Source organism: Perognathus longimembris, chromosome 18 (assembly GCF_023159225.1).
Source record: "Perognathus longimembris pacificus isolate PPM17 chromosome 18, ASM2315922v1, whole genome shotgun sequence".
Classification (NCBI taxonomy): Eukaryota; Metazoa; Chordata; class Mammalia; order Rodentia; family Heteromyidae; genus Perognathus; species Perognathus longimembris.
In genome coordinates, this window is record NC_063178.1 from 14330170 (window position 1) to 14355964 (window position 25795).

The 25795-nt window shown below is 40.6% G+C and overlaps 1 protein-coding gene across 1 annotated transcript in view; it reads left to right on the forward strand.

Annotated features, from left to right (window-relative positions):
- The first annotated feature begins 602 nt into the window (after nucleotides 1-602).
- Tmem236 (transmembrane protein 236) overlaps nucleotides 603-25795 on the forward strand; it is a 35917-nt gene continuing 10724 nt past the window's right edge. Inside the window, exons 1-3 of the mRNA XM_048367788.1 lie at nucleotides 603-859; nucleotides 16855-16927; nucleotides 19744-19888. Of these exons, the coding sequence (XP_048223745.1) occupies nucleotides 603-859; nucleotides 16855-16927; nucleotides 19744-19888 (475 nt within the window). The remainder of the gene's footprint in view (nucleotides 860-16854; nucleotides 16928-19743; nucleotides 19889-25795) is intronic.

The window sequence follows — 25795 nt, forward strand, 5'->3', positions numbered from 1 at the left end:
AAATATCAGAAAGGACCCAAAGTGAATCTAAACTCCCTTTTTAACTACTTTGAAGAAGAATGAGGGAGGTATATAGTTCTCCAAGGAAGAGACTTAAGGTTTGAGTATGTTTCTATTGGCTTGAATTCACTTAGACATAAAAAGAGAAGACTGGATAACAGTTACTCTTCATGATTCTAAAATTATATCTTTCCAATATGGCTCTGTTTAGCAAGCATTGAATATTATATAAAAATGGTTGTGTGATGAAATTATCAGTACATATTACACATATCCGTAATATATAATAACACATGCACAATATTTTTTAAAAACACTTTCTTTTAACCAGCATTGTAAGACATACATTCTAGTTCATTTAGTTTCTAATAATGACTGTGCAAATACACTTACTGATCATTTCCACAATTGCCGTGTTTCTTTAAGAGACCATGGTTGTTAAGTTAGGAGATCATTGAACCATGTAAGGGTCAATAAACGAATAAACTGCCTGGCTAGTGATTGGAGTACAAGGAACTCAGGCCTTTTTAGTATCTGTGTGTCCATCTGCTGCTCGCAATTGCAGGAAGCAGTGGGTCCTCTGCAGCTTGCTGTTCCTTGGTATGGCTTCTGGAAGGATAATTAAGCTGGTGGTTTTTGAGCTTCTGGAGCTTGCTGCTTTCTCCATTCCCACCCTGGTGATTATGGAACAGTTTGCCACTGCTTATCAAAGGACAAGGGGGAGTTTGGATAAAACACACTACTGGCTGATTGTCTCCTGCTCCATTGCCTATGTGGCTTCCGTGACTCTATTAATCTGGGTTCCCATAAAAGTGCTCTTACACAAGAAACATCATCTGTACAAAAAAATTACAGGATGGTGAGTAAAAGAATTCTTTGCTTTTTTATTGAGACAAGGTCTCTCACCTTGTGGCCCAGGCTGGCCTTGAACTTGTATTCTTCCTTCCTCAGCGTCCAGCTAGTTGATATTATTGATGTGTACTACTATGCCCCCCCCCCAAAAAGAATTGATTAGTAGGGTATTTCTTGATTGTTGTTAGGTATTTTCATGTTCTATATAAAAGGATATATGAGCCTAGCACAAGTGTACAGAAGGTGAGATTAGTGGTGAAGTTACAAGCACGGTTTCTATCAACATGTTGATGGTTTCACATTTTCAGTGTTTCTCATGAACATTTTTCTGAGTAGTAATAAGCTTTTGGTGTTAATTATGCTGTTAGTGTAAGCCCATGATATCCTAAGTTGTACATGTTGTATCTAATTTCTCTATATACCAAATGGCATAAAGTTATCAGAATTAGCTTTTACACATCCTGAGAAGAGTGCAATGTAGAATTTTACTTTCTCATAAACTGTAATGTATATTTGTAAATGTTTGCATTGCATCTTTCAGATCTGGAGCATGATTTGACCAGACTAATAACATGTTTCAGATGAAACAGTTCCTTTACTTACGTTAAAAAATAATAATTTAGGGCTGGGAATGTGGCTTAGTGGTACAGTGCTTGCCTAGCATGCATGAACCCTCCCTGGGTTCGATTCCTCAGCATCACAGAGACAGAAAAAGCTGGAAGTGGTGCTGTGGCTCAAGTGGTAGAGTGCTAGCCTTGAGCAAAAAGGAGCCAGGGACAATGCCCAGGCCCCAAGTTCCATCACCAGAACTGGCCAAATAATAATAATAATATAATTTGCTATGTTGATAAATTCCTTTATCTTTGTAGAGAGCAAATATTTCTATGATAAATACAGAACTACTTTAATTAAATCAAGACTTAGTATTAGGTCAACTTGCTAAGGGCAGTACTGACCCATGCATGGATGGTGGGTGAGAACAAGGAACCCCTGGTGCTGGTGTGGTCTTTTCAGATCTGATTCTTACAGATTCTTCTTATTATTAGTTTGCCAATTCTGAGCTCAAATTCAGGGCCTTGAGTTCTTGGTCTTTCTGGGCTTTCTTGCGCAATGTCAGTTCTCTACCAACTGAGCCACACCCCCCACTTTGACTTTTTGTTAATGGGAAACAAAGTCTTCCAGACATTTCTACCCAGCTAGCTTCACACAGTGAGTGACCCTCCAGGTCTCAGCCTCCTCAGTAGCAAGGAGTTCAGGCGTGAGCTGCTGGTGTCAGATACATCTGAAAAACAAGAGGCTGAGCATTTTGACACAGGCAAGGACTGGGGTGTAAAACATAATGCAGCACTAAGGCTAGAGTTGTGCTCAGGAGGCCCTGAAATGGAGAGCTGAGTGAGGATGGGGTCATGACGTGTTCTTGAGGCACTGGTACTAGAAGTGCCATCCGAACCTTGTCAGTGCACTTTTAGCTCTCTAAAGGCAGCGACCCTATGAGGTTTCCCAGGAAACAATCCAATTTGTCATTGGCTTTGCCTTCATAGGTTAGTTCTAGGGCATTTCAAACCTTGCCCAGAGCCCAGGATCACTGATAGATAGTTTGGAGCTGGGCTGGGCTGTTTCTCTCACACTCCCATGGAACTCCTTTGGCTGTCCAAGACTCTTGACTCAACCAGGACTTCGGAGGCAACTAACTGTGGGGGGAAAGTCCAAATGACAGCAAGAGTAAACCAGGGGAAAGCAGACCCATACCAGTCCACAAAAGAGCTCTTTGATCATGTGTGTGTGTGTGTGTGTGTGTGTGTGTGTGTGTGTGTCCACATTGACTCACATAACCTTAAAATCTTATATTCAGAATGTAATTCAGGCAGCAAACTTTAAATTACAATTGTTGTAGAGATGACTCCATTTTGATTAGGGAAACATGGTAGGAAATGTTGGGGGGAAATAGAGCTGACTCCATCTTGATTATTAGGTCAACCTAACCCCAAAATTCTGCTCCTGTAAATGGATTCCTTAACTTGTTGCTTGCTCTACCCCCTGCATCAAGCCCCTACATCTGTGCTACGCTTTTACCCTTATAAATCCCAATTTGAGGATTGCTCGGGGTCATGGTGGCAGCTCCTGGGTCTGTGATATGTCCCTGGCCAGTCAGCCCACTTTTCACTGACATAGTTTCAGCTCCCAAGTCTGTGCTGCATCCCTGGCCAGTCAGTTCGCTTTTTGCTCCCCCAATAAATCCATCTTTGCTTGAGACTGTTTCTGAGTGGTGGACTCTTGGAGGGAAGGGAATCCTCTCCCTGGAACCCTGTAACATTTCTTACCCTGTAACACTGTTACTATTCAACTGTGTCTTCATTGATCACTTCTTATGTGCTGAGAGCTTTCAGTGTAGATTTCTGTTCTTCTTATGCCATCTCATTTAAGTATTTCAACTTGAGGAATAGATTCTTAAATGAACTTATCCTTATTAGTTCGAGGAGGAAATTTAAGATGAGTCAGGTCAAGCAGCTTTCCAAACCCATCCACTTGGACCAAACTTTGGACCTTGGTCCATAAGGCTTCATATTTGAAATCCAACCACCATTTCTTTGAAGGACAAGGTCCCAGTTGTTTGTGGACAATTGGAATTAAGAAGATAGTCTTCTACCCTCTGCCGGGTGCCTGTGGTATTCCAGTCACTTCTGGGATGTGTTCAGATTTTATTTTGTATACCTGATCAAAGTCTTTCCTGTGCTACAAAGCCCTGGTTTGTCACCACATTTATGTATTCTTTTGGGAAATCCTCTTCCTATCTTTAGTTTCTGCTTGTGGGTGTGCCTGACCACAGTGTTTTAAATAGTTTTAGGTACTGGGCAGTTTATCTATAATTTTAGTGAACTATGGAACTATTTCCTCATGGACTTATTCATGAACCAACATAGTTATCTTTCAGAGGCATTAAAGACAAGCTGCAGCTCTCAAATACTATTCTGGAAACTTTACAGGTTATATGCTATGAAATTTAAATGTTATCACTGTAGGGTGAAATGGAGGTGTCAGCAATCTCATGTTACAAAGGAAGAAACAGAAACATAATGAAATGACTGACTGTGTCAAGTGATAAAGGTAGTGAGTAGTTGAGCTGGGATTTTTAGGCCTGGATCTGGCTCAGTCTATGTGACTTTTTCAGTCTCATACTGAATAAAGTTCCCCTTTATTCTTTATGCCTTTAAATATTAAGAAAAATTCAACATTTGCCATTAGGAGACCACCTTTTTCAATGGTATATATTTTGATATTACTTACAGATGACTCTCAAATGACTATTTGGTTATTATATGTGGTAGTATCAAGAATCAACTATTCGTAACTAAATGAAAATAATGCAAAATAATTGCTATTGTATAAAGTAAGGCTTGAAAAAGATGAATTATGGGGCTGGAAATATGGCCTAGTGGCAAGAGTGCCTGCCTCATATACATGAAGCCCTGGGTTCGATTCCCCAGCACCACATACAGAGAAAACAGCCAGAAGTGGCGCTGTGGCTCAAGTGGCAGAGTGCTAGCCTTGAGCAAAAGAGAAGCCAGGGACAGTGCTCAGGCCCTGAGTCCAAGGCCCAGGACTGGCAAAATAAAAAAAAAGATGAATTATTTTTGAAGACTAATGAGATAATTGTCTATGTGATATTTCGTAGGGTCTCCACATTCATAGACTTAATGTTGGTGAGACTACTTCAGGGTCTCCCTAAAAGTCCATATTGGCATTATGAATAAGGCTGATCTTCAAGAGAGAGGGAGAGAAAAAGGGAAAAGGGAAAAAGGAAGGGGAAAGAGAGGGGGAGGGAGGAGGTGGAGGAGAGACAGACAGCCAGAGAGAAAGAGAGAGAGAGAAATTAGTTTAGAAAGGCATCTGTCCCAGGAATGCACCTAAGAAAGAGCATACTAAGTTGGAATCCACATTTGGCTAAGTTGGCTCACATTGTAATGCTAGCTACTCAGGAGATGGAGATTGGGAGCATCAGTTGAAGCCTGCCAAGGCAGAAAAGTCTACATCTCCAAAATAACCAGCAAAAAACTGGGCTAGAGTCATGGTTCAAGTGCTTGAGTGCCACTAGAGCAAGCTGAGCAAAAACAATACCATTTGTTCCAACACCAGTACTGCAAAAAGAAAAGAAAAGAAACAACAAAGAAAGAAAGAAAAAGGAAGATCTGACCCGAATTCAAACGCCAACTTTGAAACTATGAAAACTCTATTAACTCACCTTTTTGTAAGTTTTACTTTCTTCATGAGCAAAATAAAAATAATCAAGATTCTTTCTTGGAGTATTGTTTTAAGATTTTGGATATGAAGTTTCTAACAGTGTAGAGCAGGTAGTATGTACTCAATGAATATTATTAGTGTTATTACCTTGGGATGAACATATTACTTTTACTTAAAATATGATCTTGTCTAATCCTCAGAATGTGCCTGAGATGTGACAGAAAGTGAATGGAAACACTGAGGAAAAGCATAGGCTATGAGTTATAGACCCTGAATTTGGAGAAAATTTTAGGCTTTTCTTAATCCTTTGAGAATAAAGAGAACCAATATAGTGCTACATAAATGCCTTTAAAAAGTAATTTGTATTTATACAGTGCTTTGATATCTTATGTTCTCACTGGCCTCTGTAAGGGTGGTATAAAATTGAAGTGGACATAATTCTCACTTAATAAAGTAGGATTTCACAAAGCTCAGGAGAACAAGAACTCAAGTTGGGCATTGTTGAATACTTCCTTGTTATTTTAGCATTATTGTTCCTTTTCAGGGCTGTCTCATAATGGACTAGGGAGATGTTGGTAAGCATAAAGAATAAAGAAATAAAGAATAAAGAAAAGGCTCTCTCTCTCTCTCTCTCTCTCTCTCTCTGTGTGTGTGTGTGTGTGTGTGTGTGTGTGTGTGTAGTACTGGAACTTGAAACCAGGGCCTGGGCACTGCCCCTTTGCTTTTTTGCTCAAGGCTGGCACTCTACCACTTGAGCTACATTTCTACTTCCAGCTTTTTGGTGGTTAATTGGAGATAAGCCTCATAGACTGTCCTGCTTGGGCTGGTTTCTAACTTGGATCCTCAAATCTCAGCTTCCTGAGTAGCTAGGATTGCAGGTGTGATCACTGGCAAGAAAAGTAATTTTAAATCCTACCTGGTTGGGAATTGTAATAAATAAGAGAGATTCTTTCCTGAAGGATCAGTGAAGGTTTAACACCTCTGAACTGTGAGTCTAACCTGAAACTGGAGTAGCTCTGCACTCAGAAGGCCACTGGGGGCTGGGGTGGGGGCAGGGGGGATTCATGGGGAGGAATTCCATGGGGTCTTGGGCCCAGATCCTTTCAGCCTTCCCTTGAATATTTCTTAGCACAATTACTTCATGTATGACAAGAATACTGGGGCATACTAAGTTTGAAAGGCCTCAGTATGTGAGATGCCATTCAATCAATACCTTGCTTCAGTTCTGACTGTATATGATGTGATCTGTTAGGTGATAGCAAATACAGTGATAGTAACATAAGAGCAAAAAAAATTTTAAGAGCAAATGTTTATTGACTATTGCCTGTGTACCAAGTATAATTCTAAACACATTGTAGGACTTGAGCGCATTCCCTGAATTTTACATAAGAGAAAAAGTGTAGTTCTCATTTTTAAAGTGAGGAACTTGAGGTATAGCAGTAAACATGATCCAGGCAAGAATAGGCGAACCAAGATTGCCTCATGGTGTTCTGTCTGCAGAACACATTAGCACACACAGGAGTCTTCCAGCAACAAGCATTCTCCAACAACACACGTGGGTGAAACACACACTGCATATGTGGCTAACCTGCAGGAACTAGAGCCACTCCTCTCCGCACTTTGGAGGCCACTGGGAGGATTCTATTAACTGCATACTGGTACCTAACTGTCCCTTCTTTCCAGGGCCCTCCTGGTACTAAAGAGCCAATGATTTTTTTTTTATCATAATTGACTACAGGATTTCTGTCCTTTTCAGTGTCCTTTGTCCATACCCTATGTACAGCCACAAGTGGCCTTTTTTGCTTTTCTCTCCCCACTACTATATGTCCTTTGTCACTGCATCTCAATTCCTCTCTCTTGCCCAGCTCTCTGCTCTCTCTGAGTGTTCCTTGCACCCTTATTAGGCACTCATTTGGAAAGCCACCTCTTGTAATTCTGGCACAGTTCCACAAGTTTTTATCCTTGTACCTCACGTCAGTCCATTTGTCCTGATTGTTTTTGTTCAAAGGAACACGGAGAACATTTTGTGAATTAGTGCTAGCCCTCTGGAAACCTTCACCAGTTACTGTCTGTGCTCCCTTCTTCCTGTCACTCCTGCTCAGACCTGTGGCTAGGTTGCTAAGCACAGTCACATGTGTTTCATGGTGGAGTACGCTCTTGAGAATCTGCTTCTGCATGAGAGATGCAATCAGCTGTGTGTGTGTGGAACTGCGACGGATATATAAACACAATGCATTTTTTTCATGGTAGATCTGTGTATTTATTTGTAGTGCTAGAGACTGAACCTAGTACCTCCTTCATGCTAGACAAGGGATCTACCATTAACCTATATCCCAAGTCCTTGAGACTTACCATGTAGCCGAGGCTGGTCTTGAACTCATGATCCTCCTGCCTCACCATTTGGAGTGGGATTGCAGGCCCAGCTAAGGTTCTTTTCTAGCAAACAACTATTGTTGAATTTAATTTATTCTTAATTGGTACGTATTAAGTATACATATTTATGGGATACAGCATGACATTTCAGTACATGTTCTGCATAATGATCAGATCAGGGCAATTGTCATTTTCTTTCACTTTTGACGTTTGGCATGAGTTCTGTAGTGAGACATTCAAAATCCTCTCTGTGAGATGTTTTAAAATATTCAGCTAATTGGTGCTGATCCTAGTTATCCTGCTATACTACGGAACATTAGAAGTTATTCCTTCCTGCATCCCTGTACTCATCAATCATCCTCTCTGACTCTTCCTATACAACATCACTCCCAGAAATGTGTTTTTAATAAGTAGAAGAGTACACAAGTGACAGTAAAAAATATAGAATAGTAAATACACAAACTGTTAATACAAGTAAACTATCATATGACACATCATTTACTGTGCATAATTGTGTGTAGTAAGTATACTTTTAACATGACTGGCAGCACTGAATATATATTTACAATAACATCCTCCAAACATGTGTAAAGCTCTTCATTATGGAGACATAAGGGCTATGACATCAATAAAACTCCTTCATATGACAGTGGGAACCCTTGTTGTATTTGTGATCTGTTCTTGTCTGAAATGGCTGGATTCTTCCTTTAAAGAGTTTCCTGCATAATAGTTCCACCCTTAACAAAAAAACTCTTTTCCACATATATGTAGAACCAGAGGTTAACATTATTCTACATAATACCAGAGCTGGAAGAAATCTTAGACTTCCCTTCCTATACTCTCACACAATATAGGTTAATCAATCTTCCTTTGATTTTTACAGGATACTCAATATTTTCTAAGGCTCCAGTTATTAAAGCATCCCTTCTTATCATGTGGAAAGAAGCCCATATAATCTTTATAGACATGAAACAGTGAAGGTGACCGTGACTATGCCCATTGCCCCCCAACACACTCCTTTTATTCATCCTTGAGCAGTTCATCCATCTCCGGGTATAAACTGTCACTTCTATGGTGATGGCTCTCACAAGTGTGGACACACAGTGGGTTCTCTGAGCTAACTGAATCTGCATTGAATATTTCTGGCAATTGAGGGTAATCCATTTCTCCAATGGCATATCCCATGCCAGTCTACTGCTTTCCTCTCCAGCGTGCAGAATTCCATCTTTCTTTCCCACAGCGTCTGGACCTTCTCCTCTTGGAATCTCCTTGTAAAGGTGGTTGGCATTTTAAATGTCCACATCTGATCTCAGGAATACCCTGATGGTGCAGCTACTTGCTCTAGCAGAGGATATAATATTACTGACTTTTGTCTCCTACTGTGTCACCAGTTTTATCATGGAGAGGACAACTCTCAGTTTTCCTCTTAGAAAAACTTGCTTTCAAAACAAGGATTCTTCAACCTGCTCTTAGGTAACTCCCAAGAGCCTATAAATGCCTGCCTTTGTATTTCATGCATCTGATGCAGTTTATGTGAACTGGTAAGTGAATGAATAGTTGAACAATGTTTTACACTTGAATTTAGTACTTTACTCTTATCCCTACTATATATAACTGTTTCTTTTAGCCATCTTTAAAGTCAATTGAAATCTTGAGAAACATGCTAGTGTCCTTCTGAAAGATAGTTGCTGCCCTTGGTTCTTTTCCTTCTGCAAATGAGATGGCACAGCTGTGGCCAACTCCTCTGTAATCACTACCCAATTCCTTAGATGGGATGGTTTTATTTCCCAGTTCATGGCAAATTATTAGTCCAGCCTAAGGGTTTAAGCAACTGCAAACTGGCCTATCCAAATTTCTTTCTAATTCCTGTTTCTCATTAATTCATTTCCTTTTCAGTAAGCATTTACTGAGTAGCCAATGATTTCCTGCCAGGCTTTTCTACAAGCTGACCTTGAGTGCCCCACTCACTATATCTTAGGACTTGGCCTAAAATTCAAGGCCGTCCACCCTTTGACCCTTTGCCTTCCTGTCCAAACTAACTCCCTATACACATTCCTCATGCTAGCCAGTGATATTCCCAGGCCACTCTGGGGTGATATCCAGGCATCTTAGGCATTGCCTTCTTCCTCAGGGATTTGGTAGTCTACTCTGGAAACTGCATGGTTATACATGAAAAAATGAGAGTGTTATAAAGCTCTATACAAAAAAATGACCAACTTCCCCCATCTTTTATTAGCCATCAAAATTCAGTGCTGATAATGTAGGAGTGTACTTCTGTTTGCACTCTGAGCCTCAAACAAGTGCTCTAGCATTTTTTTTTTTTTTTTTTTTTGCCAGTCTTGGGGTTTGAACGCAGGGACTGAGCACTGTCCTTGGCTTCTTTTTTGTTTTTTTTTTTTTTTGCTCAAGGCTAGCACTCTACCACTTGAGCCACAGCGCCACTTCTGGCTTTTTCTATATATGGGGTGCTGAGGAATCGACTTCAGGGCTTCATGTATACGAGGCAAGCACTCTACCACTAGGCCACATTCCCAGCCCCTGCTCTAGCATTTTATCTCCACCCCCAAGAACTTTTTGCCTTTTGTTATTTTTTTCAGATAGGGTCTTGAACTTTTTGCTGGGGCTGGCATCAGATTATAATCCTTTCTATCTTTTCCTCTCCTCATTAGCTGGGATTACACATGTGTACCATCGTGCCCAACCCAGGGAGACTTTAATTTTCTTTTATCATTCTTTTCCCACTTTCCTCGACTGCACACCATCAGCCTACATAGAGCCTTGCCTTCAGCAATTTTCTGATCCATGGTCTGTGTGGACTCATGTTCACAGTCCCCAAAGGCAAGCCCGATTGAGCAGATCTTGGAAAGACAGGAGTGGAAAGATATTCCAGAAGATAAGGATGAGGGTGAGCTGAGAGAAGATTTCAGCTTTGAAGGACTGTGAAAAGACACACTAGTTGTAAATGAGCTCTGCAGCCTTGTGGCTAGGACCATGAGGTTTCAAGTAAAAAAGATCTGAATTAGAGCTCATCTTTCACCTCCTACTGTAGGAACTGGGGAAGGTTAAGTAAAACATCCTCCTCCCCCTCCCCTCCCCCTCCCCCTCCTTCTTGTTTGTTTTGTTTTTGTTGCCAGTCCTGGGGCATGGACTCAGGGCCTGAGCACTGTCCTTGGTTTCTTTTTGCTCAAGGCTAGCACTCTGCCACTTGAGCCACAGCGCCACTTCTGGCTATTTTCTATATATGTGGTGCTGAGGAATCGAACCCAGGGCTTCATGTATACGAGGCGAGCACTTTACCACTAGGCCATATTCCCAGCCAAAAAAAGGGCAATTTCTTTCTTTTTTTTTTGGCCAGTCCTGGGGCTTGGACTCTGGGCCTGAGCACTGTCCCTGGCTTCTTTTTGCTCAAGGCTAGCACTCTGCCACTTGAGCCACAGCACCACTTCTGGCCATTTTCTATATATGTGGTGCTGGGGAATTGAACCCAGGGCCTCATGTATATGAGGCAGGCACTCTTGCCACTAGGCCATATCCCCAGTCCCTAAAAGTGTGGGAGATTCTTTTTTTGTTTGGTTTTATTTTTTTGCCAGTCCTGGGGCTTGAACTCAGAGCCTGAGCACTGTCCCTGGCTTCTTTTTGCTCACGGCTAGCCCTCTGCCACTTGAGCCACAGCACCACTTCTGGCCGTTTTCTATGTGTGTGGTGCTTGGGAATCGAACCCAGGGCTTCATGTATACGAGACGAGCACTTTACCACTAGGCCATATTCCCAGCTCCCCCTCCTTCTTTTCCTCCTCCTTCTCATCACTCAGAGACTGATTCTAAGGTTTGAGTTATGTACCAGGCTTTCCCATAGTACTGGGCACATAGTTTGAACTCACTAAATTGTAGTGCAGAGAGGGAACATATTTTTACGTGCTGGGTAGTTAAGACCAGAGAGGAAAGACAGGGAGTTCTTGCAATTTGAGTTAATGGATTGTCAAAAAGAATCTCTCTACAAGCTTCTGAGAACCAATTCATTCCCAAGTAATTACCTGGCATTTTCCCCACCATGCTTCCTCTGTGACTAATCTCACGGCCAGAATTTTTGCTGTGTAAATAGGAAGCTTTAGCCACAGAGGCTGAGTTCAGACCTTTCTTCATGGGCCCTATTTCTCGGAATGTCCTTGTCAGAGCCAATTTATTACAAATGCCCACCAAGGCCTTAGTATTCCCAGAGTGTCATCCATCAATCAAACCATGCTTCTCAGTTCTTTCTTTAATCTATCCTCACTATAGGTGCCTTCTAGCATAACTTTTACCAGCACTAGACTCTCAAAGACACATCAGTGAGCTTTCTAGCCAAAACTCGATTACTGTGATTGGTCTTTCAGGATCACTGTAACAAACTACCACAAACCTGCTGACTTAACAGAATATCATCATCTCAAGTTCTGGAGGTCATGGTCAAAATGCTAACAGGTTGGGTTTCTTCTGAGAGAGCTAAGAGACAATCCTTACATGGCTCATGATTTTCTCCTTGCTTCTGGATGTTTGACATTCCTTGGCTTATAGATATATAATCCTGGCCTCTGTCTTGATCTGTACATGCCATTTTCCCTGTATTTTCTCACATTGGGCATGCTTATTTCCAAATTTTCTCCTCTTTGGAGGATATCAGTCACACTGAATTAAGATCCACCATAATATCCCATCTTAACTTGATTACCTCTATAAAAAACATTGTTTCCAAATAATCCACATGTGGAGTTACTGGGCATTGGGACTCGAATATAATTGTGGTAGACAAAAATGCAACCCATACCCTTCTACCCTTGGGAACTTCAAATGTCATATTCTTTCTGTGGGGAAAATATAGTCATACTTTCCAACATCTCAACATTCTTAATCATTCCAGCACCAGTTCTAAGTTCAAAATCCCACCTAAATATCAAAAATGTCAAAATTAATCATCTAAACCATCCTTATTAGTTCTGAGATTTGGGGAATATTTCATCCTGTAGCAAAGTTCTTTATAAATCTGCCTCAAAAACACAGTGTTGGGATATGGTATTTTACCAGTCCTCAAGTGAGAAAGTGAAAGCAATAAAGACTCCATGGGTCTCTGATAGGTTCAAAACTAAGGAAGGGAAATTCATTTAGGTTTTCAGTCTTGAAAATAATTCTGTGGGCCCACCTTCCAGTACTTCCAGGGTGGTGGCCCAACCCTCCGAATTGAAAGAGGGGAGCACCAGCTTGGGGTTGGCATCCAGTTTCTCCACCAAACAATATTTTTTCCTCCTTCCCCTCCTTCCCCATTCCTCTTCCCCTTTCTCCCATTGCCTTCCTTTCCTTTTTCCCTTTCCCTCTCCTTTGCATTCACTTCCCTATCCCCTCCTAACTCTTCCTCCTCATCCTTTTTTTTTTTTTTTTTTTAGAACACCATTGCAGTCAAATAGTGCTAGGTTCACTTCTGGGAGTTCCGGAAGCCCAACCGCCCTTCCTTCAGTTCCTCCATGTTTGTCCTCTGCACTGAGCCAGCAGTGCCTCTGTTCAGGTGGTTGGTTGGCTTCATAAGCCTCAAGGGTGTCTGAGTTCATTGCATACGACACAAGCGGACACAATTCAGCTAATCTTCCTGCCCTATTTCCAGTAATGCATTCCTCATCTCCATCTTAAACACTGGATGTATCTTTCATATTTCTAGGATCATTCTGTTTAGGACAGTATATCTTTTTTGTACAGTGATAAGAACTTTCTCTACAGCTCTCCTCTTTGCTGTTTGTATCCCTTCCTCATTAGAATTGCCTGTTCCCACCAATAATCTCTTCAAAGCAATCTATGCCTTTTCTAGCGTACATCTCAAAACTCTTCCAGTCACATCTATTTTTCACTTCCAAAGCCACACCTTCCTTTCTGGGTATCCACAGCAGCATCCCTCTTCTAGTAGCAACATCAACATCTGTTTCCTTCAAACACAGCGACAAGTCCTCAACAGAGAGACAGAGACAACGTAAGATTGTTGTTTCACCTTCTGCAGGCTAATTATCTGAGAGCAATGTGTTGTCAGGATTGGTTCTTTCTAAAGGCTACAGGGTAGAATCTGTTCCTCACCTGTGACTTCTCCTCTGAAGATTTTTGGCTCTGTGGAATTCCTTGGCTTATCCAGATATTACTTTGCTTTCTACCTTCTTCACCACATGACATTCTCCCTGTTTTTTCCTTGGGCAAGTCTGTCATATTGGATCAGGATCCACCTTAATGATTTTATTTTAATTATGTTTGTTTGTTCTGTGATATTCTTTTATCCTCTTTCTAAGTAGTGTTACATTTGGAGTTACAAAGGTTGGGATTTCAAAACATCTTTGAATTCATCAATCTCAGTAATATACTCTAGCAAGTCCTAGAAGTTAAGTCAAGAGCTTCAAACATAGGTTAAATAAAACACAGTCTTGGGTTGGTGTTTATTAACTGTTTAGTTGATTAGTACTAGAAATGCTAGGCATTTCTTTTAGCATCTTGAATTTGGATAAGACACAATGTTCATATGTATGTTAATTACTCTTGAGTTCAAAGCTAACACTTTCCCCCAATATGAATTTGGTAAACAGAGTGCAGAAGTATTGAGTAGCACCTGCTACTTTATTGCATAAACTATTGACAATTAGTATGGATTTGTTGACACAGCTCTTTTATACATGTCATAGAACAGATATAGCAGAAACTTCAGAATAAGGTTTATGAACTTCATTACCTTGAAATTATCAGTGGTTACAATTTCCTCCTTTGGAGTCTTCAATCCTCCAAAGCGGGAAAATGTGTTCATAGGCACACATGTTATTGCATAAAATTTTGTTTACATAATTATAATTATATGATAAGTATAATTATAAACGTAGGTTTATATAGGTCTATTTTTTAAAAAGACTTTAAAAATAATTTAGACAGTCAGCACTCTTAGCTCACACTAGCTACTTAGGAGGCTGAGAGCTGAGGATCATGGATCAAGGCAGCAAAGTCCATCTGATTCTTATCTTCAGTGAAAAAGCCAGAAGTGAAGCTATGGCTCAAGTGATAGTGTGCTATTCTACATTTGCTATTCAAGTGAAAGGGTGCAAAAAACTTAGGAACAGTGCCTAGGCCCTGAGTTCAAGCCCCAGGACTGCCACTAAAAAAGAAAAAGAAGAGAAAAGGTTTTGGACAATTTCAATATAATTTGGTTAAGTCTGCATATTGTACTTTGCTCATTTAAGTTTTATCCTTCAAGGCTCTATAGATTCACTTGATTCCTAGAAGGTTCGTTACATTAAAAAAAAAGGATACAAGAATAGTATTTTGTCTGTTGGAGATAAAGATGAAATGGAAAGGCAGTCTCCACTTCTCAGGGATTTACAATGGGGATGAAGGAATAGGAAGGGGACAAGTAGTTTACAAAGAAATAATGAACAGGATTCTAGCAGTCATAAGAGCTGAAGGTGGGAGGAACAGATGTCAACAAGGAGCCAGACATTTCCTGAAGAACATGTAAGCAAGAGTAATAAATTCTTATTTTATGAAGCATATTGGCACATCTATTGGAGAGTTTCAAAAATTATATTTAAATATTCACTCTTAACTATTTATGGACATCTCTGGGGTATTAAGTACATTCCCATTATGTACTACTGTCACTACCATCTAGCCACAAAGCAACTTCTGTAATGAAAGCTCTGTGCCTATCAAATGCTTTCTCCTGCCATTTCCCAGTTACCCGGCATCAGAGATTTCTATGCCAGAGCAGTTACAACACATGTATCACATTAAAACATAGGACTTCAGTTATTAAAATGTGGTGAAAATGTTGCTAGGGAAGAACAGAGACACTGACAGGAATCCAGTTAGCAAATGCTAAGGGTGAGCATTTGCAAGGTATGGCTTGAGTTTCGTAATGAGATTGGGTGGCTTATCCAACACAGATGGAGCAGAACGGGTATGGGGGAGGACCTGCTAAGTCTGAATCACCTCTTTGACATCCAGTGGAGATATCAAACCATTGTGTGCACAAGTCCAGAGATCAGGGGAAAGGCCAACGTTGATATTTGGCAGTTATGACAGATTTACAGCCTTAGGAGTGGATGAGATCATTCAGAGAGTTAATGTGGCGGAAGTAGTCTAGGAACAGTCAATCACTGGGCACCCTTGCTTTCAGAGGTCAAGCTGAGCGGAAGAGGACAGTGTGGGTGCTTGAGCCAATGCTGCGTAGGACCTTGGGCTGTAACAATGGAGACCTGGACTAGGAAAAAGAAGCAAAGTTACAGAGCATAAATATTATTTTAACTGGTGTTAGCCAAGTCATGTTGGGTCTGTTAAGAGAGCGTCAGTCACTCCTGCTAATGTATCTAAGAAGAGGCTTGGATAGGGGAGGAATGAAAGAACTGGAGGAAAATTGTTAACAATTTGAAAGCAGCTGTATACATGATTAAACTTAATGTAATGTGCATTTAAGGAAAGAAGTAAATATTTCATTTTAGAGAAGCTTTGGGTTTCTTGTGTTCCCATAGATGAATAAAGCTAACCATACTTTGTTTTCCTAACCATAAGATAGAAATATATTTATATTGTATCTCAATCACCAGCTAATGGATTGATGGTTTAAATTTTAAGAAATGGTCTAAAACCAAGCTCAAAAATCATGTCATTTTTGACCAGGCATAGTGCCACACGTAATCCCAGAACTCTGGAGATTGAAGCAGGAAGATCATGATTTGAGACTACCCTGGGTTGTTTAGTGAGATTTTACTTGAAAAAAGAAAAAAAAAGAAAAATTAAAAGTCATGTATTTGTGATACTTTTAGGCTCAAGTAAAAGTTGTCCAAATATTTTTAAGTGATCTTAACATTCCCCCCCCCGTAGGTGATTTGAGTGTTCAATCGTTTTATCACCTTTTAGTATGTTTTTGTGAAAACCAATTTATTTTCATTTTATTGTCAAAGAGGGTTACAGTTTCATATATAGGCCAGTGCATACATGAAAATGAATTTTACAATATAGTATACTCTGTAGCTTAAGAAAGTTGTGATCTTTTCTTCTTCTTTTACAATTTCTCACCAGAGCCCTATGTCTTTAGTAGGACTCTATAGATAATGAACTATGGGAGTAGTGAATGTCACTTGTCTTAGATTTCAGCACTTTTAGCAGTCTTGTAAGTTTCTAATTACTTGGATTCTCTAGAAATCCTTCATGAAAGAAAGTACATCAGAGGAAAAAAAAAGATTTATTTGCACATGCTTCTCGGACATACTCGAATTTGGGAAATGGGAAAAGGGAAGCATGTAGAGATGAATAGAATAAGAACTTGCAGCATTAGCAGATGGCACCGGAACTGGGGACGTGGGCCCTGCTGGCTGTTGCTTATTTTTTTCTTCTCTGCCAGGAGACCCGTGCTGCTGATGTGTGTCATCCTCACCACCCTTCCGAGCTTCAGCTTCTCGATAGCCGTGACCGAGGTATGGAGTTCTCATTTCTTCCTCAAGATTGGGAGGTCTTAGAAGCTTGCGTACTGGAATTTGAGCGAGGACCACACTCCCAAAGCCCCTGTTGAAGTTGACTTCATCCATTCTTCTTCCAAACTGTGAGACAGGCGTTTGGAAGGACGAAGACCAGTGATGCATCGCTGCTCATACAGCACTCAGTTACACAGAGAATTAAGTACTGTTGGCTTTGTGTGCCAGAGGCAGGAATGCTATTTGGAAACACTTTTTTTTTTAAAGTAAGGAATTTGAAAGTTGATCCACAATACTTATTCTTTCTTACTAACTTGAGGCTTCGTGTGATTTTTTTTTCTTGTTTCTAAATGGAATATAACAAAGTTCAAAGGAACAACCTCTCCCATGCTAAGACAAGTGCTGGGGATGTGGCATTTACTTGGAAATAACCTACTGTGTTGATGAAATATGGCTTCCAAGTGACTCTACTATAGCTGTGGGAACTTGATTATCCATGACAGTCAAAAAAGAATACTATTTTTTTTGACACACAGTCTTAGTACATAGTTCTGGCTGGCCTAGAACTTGCTATGTAGCAAACCTGGCCTCAAATTCATAGTCCTCTCTCTTCTGCCTCCTAAGTGGTAGGGTTATAGGCCTGCACCACCAGGTCTACTCTTATGATTTTTATTAATTTGAAAAATGCTGACAAATAGGAAGGCAAATATTGTGGGAGGTTTCCAAGAACTTAAAAAAGTCAGTTTGCAATCTCTCAATGCTTACCATTTTGAAATGAGGCTATATCTGGAGTTTTAAACCCATTACAGATTTTTCTTCCCTCTTTTTCTTAAATTGCCATTGAAATGAGACATACAAACAAAAGAATCCAAAAAGTATAAATATATAATACCAGTGGAAGATCACCAAGCAAGTTTCTGGACAAACATGGCTGATGTCAAGAAATACACCTCATCCAGCTCCCTGTGTGCTCTTAATAGTAACTGCTACCCTCGTCCCCAAAGGTAGCTTCTACCACTCAAAAAAAGGCAAACAAACTTTCGGATTTTATTTATCTGTGAAGTGGCTTATAGTTGGCTTACTTAAAAAATTACCATGAGCATCGTTCATGCTTTAGTATGTAGATGAAAATCATCCATTTTCATGGCGGTCAAGTATTTCAGTTTCTTGAAGAATTTATAAATTATGGGGGAATCAAACCCAGAGCTTCCTTCATGAAAAGCACATGCTCTATCTTTAAGCCGATATCATGAGCTCTGCCCAGCTTGATGTCACAATTTATTTGTTCTTTCTTTCTTTCTTTCTTTCTTTCTTTCTTTCTTTCTTTCTTTCTTTCTTTCTTTCTTTTGGGGGGGGGTAGTCATAGGTTTTGAACTCAAGGCCTGACACTTGCTAAGCAGGCACCCTGACACTTGCGAGCCATAGTCTCAGTCCTTTATTTATTTATTTATTTGTGTCAGTGCTGAGGTTTGAACTCAAACCCTTGCACTCTCATTTGGTGTTTTCACTCATAACTGATGCTTTACTACTTGAGTCATACCCCCTGTTATGACTTTCTTAGGTTTTATTTATGTATTTTTATATTTTTAGTTTATTTATTTATATTGTAAAGGTGATGCACAGAGGGGTTATTGTTACATAAGTCAGATAAAAAGTACATTCCTGTACTCTTTTCTGACTTTTTGCTGGTTAATTGGGGGTAAGAGTCTCTCAGGTTTGTCTCCCTAGGCTGCCCCTGAATTGTGATCCTCAGACCTCAGCTTCCTGAGTAGCTAGGATTACAGCCATGAGATACCAGCACTTTGTTAGTTCTATTCTTGATGTCCAATTTTGGCTGTTACAAATAACCCCACTGGAACAGGTTTGAGCATGTCTTGTGTGCACATGTACATGTATTCCAATTGGCTAAATACCTACACATACAATTTGGAGGTTATGTTATTTTCTATTCTGTTTAGACTGAGTCTATCTGGAACTGATTTTTGAATGTATTTTTCAATTGAGAGCCAAGTTTTATGTTTCTTTTTTTTTTTGATTAACATCCAATGGGGTAAACACCATTTAATGTTTTTAAAGTCTGTTCTGGCTGTATTTGCCTGTGGTTTTACCTTTGCCGTGAGTTGGGTGTGCTTATCTATAATCTGTACCTGGGCTTTCTGCTGTTTCATTATCTTGTTTTACCTCCTTGTGCTAACCAGACAACTCCCTATCTTCATTCTCAGAGCTTGGTAATCATTGGGTGTGTAACCAAATTGTCTTATTTCCTTCTAGTGGTTCTTTTCTTTTGTATTTCCACATAAATTTTAGAATCTGCCATGTAAATATTGATTAAGGATGCATTGAATGGTATCATTTTCACAGAATTTTATTTTCTAATTATGTCGGTATTTTACAATAACTCATCCATAGGAGAGGTTCTCTCCATATACAATCATGTAGTTCATACATAATGATATTTTGATTTTCTTTCTTTTCAGTACTTGCTCTGTGTATTTCTTTCTCCCATACAATGTTGATTAGGCAACGTCACGGTGGCATCGTTGTCTTACTCTTACCTCAGAGGGATACTTTCCAGTTTTTCACCATTAATGTGATGAATGTTATACGGAAATTCATCTACTTATGGGAATTCTTATTACATCCTTACAAAAGACTCAACAATCTTGCGAAGTTGAGAACTTGAGAAGCTACAGACTAGGCTTTGGATGTCGCTAACAAATGCGCCTATGATCAAATTAGAATTATGCACATTGTTAAGGGAAATTTTCAATGAACAAAGTATAAAAACTTAATGAGTTTAAATGGTTCTCTACAAACAGGTTCAAAAGAACGTCAATGGCTCCACTGTAGATTTATTACCTGATTCCTTACCTGACCTGCCAGTTTCTCTAGTCATCTTATCCTTGATCCTTGTTGATATTATCGAAAAAGTCAGGATATACCCTCTTAGAGGGAGCCAAAAGCGTAAGTATTCTTTTAAATATATTTTTAAAAGCTGCATCTATCTTTTCCCTTTCTACCTCTCTGTTGCCTGTTTCCTGACACCTTTTCTTAGAGCTAACTTTGCTGATGGATCAAACATGAAGCTATCCAAATATAACTGTTTTAAGCTTACTCTGATAATCATTCTTATTTGCCTTTTGGTAGTACTGATAAATTAAGAAAGCTAACAAATACTTACTGCCAGTAACTCCATTGCTTACCCTAGCAAGAAAATCAAATACCTTAATAAAGATTTTGGTTTTGACTTGACCATAGTGGTGCCCACCTTTAATCCCAGCACTCGTAAATCTGAGACAGAAAGATTGGGAGTTCAAGACCAAGCCTGGCATATACAGGGAGACCTTGTTTCAAAAATTTAAAAAATGGCGGGGGGGAGCAGGTGCTGGGGGTCACATTTATAATCTTAGCTACTCAGGAAGCTGCGATCTGAGGGTTGTGATTCAAAGCTAGCTCAGGAAGAAATGTTTCTACACTCTTTATCTCCAAAAGCTGGAAGTGTTGGTGTGCCTCAAGTGGTAGAGAACTTGCTTTGATGTAAAAAGCTCAGGGACAACAACAGCCTGGCCCTGAATTCTAGCCCCAGAAACAACATAAAACGAAAGGGGGTAGGGGGAGGCATGGAGTTCTGCTTGGATATCTTACTGTAAGAATTGATACAGCTCTTACATCTGTGTCCTAGAAAATGATATATTTCTAATTATGGATTATAAAAGGAGCTGAAGATCACATTAATAAAATCAACATGTGCAACATTCCTCCAAGGTGGGAAAATACTCATAAGAATGTTTTCTTTATTGGCTATTGTGTTTATTCAGTCCTAATTTTTTTCAGCTTTCATTTCATGTGGTAGGATGTGTATTGATTTGTAATGTTTGTGTGCTGGAGTTACTGTGAGCTAGTAAGACTTTGCTGTTCTTTTTAACAACAGGCATTGCTATCATTGCCTGCCTGATTAGTCATGCATGGGCCAACTATCATTACCCTGCCAGTCAGTCTCACTTCCCAGACTGAAAAAGGAGATAGAGGTTCCATTTGGACCTTGGGTGAGAGATGAAGGGTTGTTAGGTATAGTATAGCACAGGTGACAGGTAGCTAAGATGGCAGCAAGGGCTACCTGCTGAGGAAAAGCTCTTCCAACTTCCAACTGCCCCCACAAATGCATTTGTCTGAAGCTGGGGAGAGGTGAGAATCTCCAAATCTAGGAGACTAGATTTTCCATGTTCATTTACAATTTATGTCCAAATGAAAAATTCTTTTAAAAAAGTTTATGACAGTTAATTTTTGCTTGTGGCAAGAGTTTTAAAGGGAGGCTAGCTTGGACTGAGTAGAGATATTGACTCTAAGAAATGGAATATGACTTCAAAGAAGCCAGTCTTGAGAAGACAATGTTAGAACGTTGTCCAGTTGCTTTTTCTTAGCCATGTGGTCTCCTTCTCATCTCTTTCAACCAGGGCAACACAATTCTTGTTTGGCTAGCATTTATTTTATGTAAGATTTTGTCTGGAGCAAAAGAAGGTTCTGTTGCGAACAGTTTGAAAGCCATCAGTCTAGGACCTCTTTACGAGCTGAAGGCTGTACCTGTTTTCAGGGCACTGTCAATTCTATCATTTCAGGCCTAGCTTCCTGGGACACATGATGGCGCCTCCTAGAGGCAGAACAACCCCCTGTCTGATCCCTGGTGCTCTGGGCTAATTCCTTCTGTGCAGTGGGTGGGGTTCCATGGGAGTTTAAAGCACAACACTGATGAGAAAGGCAACCTTTTCAAAATTCAGTCTTTTGAAAACTAGTTTTTAGGTTTGAACTCAGGATCTCACACTTAGGACTCTCTGTCACTTCAGCCAAGCCCCAGCTCTTTTTTTTTTTTTCTTCCTTGCTTTGATTTTCAGATAGGCTCTCATGATTTTTGTCTTGGCTGGCCTCAGCCTGAGATCTTCCTATCTTGTCTTCCCACGTAGCTGGGATTACACATGTGTACCACCATGCCTGGTTTGTTTGTTTGTTTACTTTTTGTCAGTCATGGAGCTTGAACTCGGGGTCTGGAGGCTATCCCTGAGCTTTTGTGCTCAAGGCAAATACTCTGCCACTTTGAGACACAGCTCCACTTCCAATTTTGGGGTGGTTCATTGGAAATAAGAGCCTCACAGATTCTCCTGCCTAGCCTTGATTTTTGAACTGCGATCCTCTAATCTCAGCCACCTGAGTAGCAAGGCTTACAGTTGGGAGCCACCAGCACTATTGATTTTTGTGCAAAGGTCTTGTTCCAGGACCAACACACGCGCACACACGAAAGCAAACTTCAAGCTTTTCCTTAACCATATATCATAAGAATCATTCTCGTTATTGTATCATTTATGTTACTTTTATTGGCTGACTAGTATTGCATCCTATTAATGGATCACGTGATATATGTGGCCAAAGCTCCATTGTTGACCAACTCTTGCGTTCTCCAGTTAGAAAAGCCAGGGATATGGCTGGAATAGGGAAGGCGGTGCATGCGTGACTTGGGGAGGGGGCGTGGGGGAGAGCTCCCTGAGTGGAGCATGCATGTGTGAAGGGACCCTGAGCTGTACAGGGGAAGCCAGAACCAACTCGGGAAGCCGTGGGGATGGAGAGAGTTAGGCGCTGCTGGCCGAGAGCCGAATGATATCAGGATGATGACTGCACAGTGTCCTCAGAAGACCCGGGGCACCTGCGGGTGCCAGCCTCCTTGGCAACTGTGCAGCCACGGGCTGGCCGTTCATGCAGGGAGCTATAGAGGGGTGTCACGAGGGGGTGATGGGGCGTGACCCCTGGCGAGCCCCCTCAACGGGGATGAGGTCAGCAGGCTATTTGAGGGGGGCGCCTCAGCGCTGCGCACGGGAGGTGGCTTCTTCTGTGGCCTCAGCGCGTGTGCCAGTGCAGGCTTGGCAGGGTTGAGGCGCTCGCCTCTCTCTGCTCACCAGGGCCCCCGGCCAGTTCCTTCTGTGCAGTGTCTTTAATACCCAGACGCGCGGGCCAAGTGCAAAAGGGATCTCCGTGGCAGCTTTTCTGGCTTAGTGCGGAAGATTTTAAGGTTTGGACATGGCTTCCTCCCAAGAATGCTCTCATTTCTTCTCCTCCAAAATAGGGCCCGTCGCCTTCCTTCCACCTCATGGTTTATTTCATGTGATCTTTGTCAATCTCATAGTCAAAAATAGTATTGTATTACTTTCTTAATATGCTTTTTAAACAAAATTTAAATGTATTTACTTATTGTCAAGGGGTTACAGTTTCAGACTCAAGGCAGTGAGGACATTTCTCATCAAAAGTGTCACCTCCTCCTTGGTTTTTGTCCCACTTCCCCCCTCCCAGACTCCCTCCCCACCCTCCCCTAGTTGTACAATTGGTTTACAGCATATTGTCTGGTTAGTATTGTGGTTGCATTGGTTCACCTTTTTTTTTTTTTAAAGTTTTTATTATAAAACTGATGTACATAGAGGTTACAGTTTCATACCTTAGGCATTGGATACATTTCTTGTACTGTTTGTTACCTTGTCCCTCATACCCCCCTCCCTCCCCCCCTTCCCTTCCCCCCCCAGGTGTTCAGTTCACTTACACCAAACATTTTTGTAAGTATTGCTTTTGTAGTTGTTTCTCTTTTTTTACCCTGTGTCTCTCAAATGTGGTATTCCCTTTGAATGTCCTACTTCCAATACCCATAAACACTGTTTCCAATATACTCAGATAAGATTACAGCGATAGTGTAGGTACAACCACAGGAAGGTGATACAAGAACATCAGCAATAATAGAAGCTACAGATAAACATAGGATGTTGAAAGTAGTTACAACTGTGATATAACAATTGTTTCCACAACATGGATTTCATTTCTCTTAGCATCATCTTATGTGTTCATAAGGGTATAGCTATTGGGCCTTGTGATGCTCTGTTATGAATTGCCTAAACCATTATTAATTATTCCAAATAAGGGAGACCATAGAGTCCATGTTTCTTTGGGTCTGGCTCACTTCACTTAGTATAATTTTTTCCAAGTCCTTCCATTTCCTTACAAATGGGGCAATGTCATTCTTTTTGATAGAGGCATAAAATTCCATTGTGTATATGTACCACATTTTCCTGATCCATTCGTCTACTGAGGGGCATCTGGGTTGGTTCCAGATTCTCGCTATGACAAATTGTGCTGCGATGAACATTGTTGTGCTGGTGGCATTACTGTGATTTTGTTTGTGGTCTTTTGGATAGATACCCAAAAGTGGGGCTGCTGGTTCACCTTTTATCCTTTGTCTCTCCATTCTGATGTTCCCTTCCCCTTTCCTAGTTCCGATAAATGTACATACACTACCCAGTGTACCTAAGTCAGTTACAGTGACATCAGGAGTAAAACCATGGGGAAGAAAGGCAAAAGAAAAAGGCATAATTTCCCATGGCACGTTGAAAATAACAACAACAAAGATAAAGCACTTATTTCCAAATCTTGTAGTTAATTTTGCTTAGCATCAGCTTATGTGATCATACATACATTGCTATTGAGCTATTGTGCTCCTCTGCTAGGACTATCCTAGACAAGTACTATGCCTTTTTTTAAGAAAAAAAATAGTGGTTGCTTTAAATTTTTTTCATAGTTTTACTGGTGCTTTGTACTTTTTGATTTGTTTTTAAAGTTTTGGAGACAGGTCTCACTATGTCACCTAGGCTAGCTTCAGGCTTCTGAACTGGGTCACAGACAGGCACCAGCATGCCCAGCTTCCAATATGTATTTATTACAAAACCAAACATTTATGATTTTGATCCATTTTCCTATTGGTATATTTCTTTCTCCCCCTCCCCCCTTTAAAAAAACAACTAAGGATTTATTAGTTTTATTTATTTTTGCCAGTCCTGGGGCTTGAACTCAGGGCCTGAGCACTGTCCCTGGCTTCTTTTTGCTCATGGCTAGCACTCTATCTCTTGAGCCACACCACCACTTTTGGCTTTTCCTGTTTATGTGGTGGTGAGGAATCAGTCCCAGAGCTTCATGCATGCTAGGCAAGCACTCTACCATTAAGCCACATTCCCAGCCCTTCATTAGTTTTATATACATTAAGGAAGCTAGGTTTGACTCTGTCATAGATGGAGATGTGGCTCAGTTGGTAGAGCGCTTGCTTAGCAAGTGAAAGGCCCTGAGTTCAAACCCTAATACCACAGACACTCACACACACACACACACACACACACACACACACACACACACACACAGAGAGAGAGAGAGAGAGAGAGAGAGAGAGAGAGAGAGAGAATCCTGACATCCATCTGCTGTTTACAGGGATTATTAGGAGCCATGACAAAATATCAAGATAAATGCAAATTCAAAAAGGTATTTAGCTTTAGAGTTTTTGAATATATACCTAACTGTGCCTTAACCAAATACTATGTGAAAGATACCATTCGTGGTGGAAAGGAGAAGAGAGGGGGAGGGTCTCTTTTGTGTTCCAGAATAAAATGAATGGCACTTTGAGTTCCTCTTTGTTTCTTTTTAAGAAATAGCTTATGGTACAATATAAGCACAGGGTGAATTGGGTTTCCATAATGTGTTGTTTTGCAATGTGCTCTGGGACGAATATGAGGAACACTGTGTTCAACAGCAGGCCCAGAAGGGAGAGATTTCCTTCCTTTCCCTCCCTTTGCTGTGAAGAGGGAAGTTTTGGAACTTGAACTTAGGGGCTTGACACTGTCCCTTCGCTTCTTTGCTCAAGGCTAGTCCTCTAGCACTTGATCTAGAGCTTCACTTCTGGTGCAGCTTTTTGGTGATTGATTGCAGATAAGAATCTCATAGACTTTCTTGCTCAGGCTGGCTTCGAACCTCCATCCTCACATATCAGTCTCCTGAGTGGTTTGTAGCTTTTAATCAAAT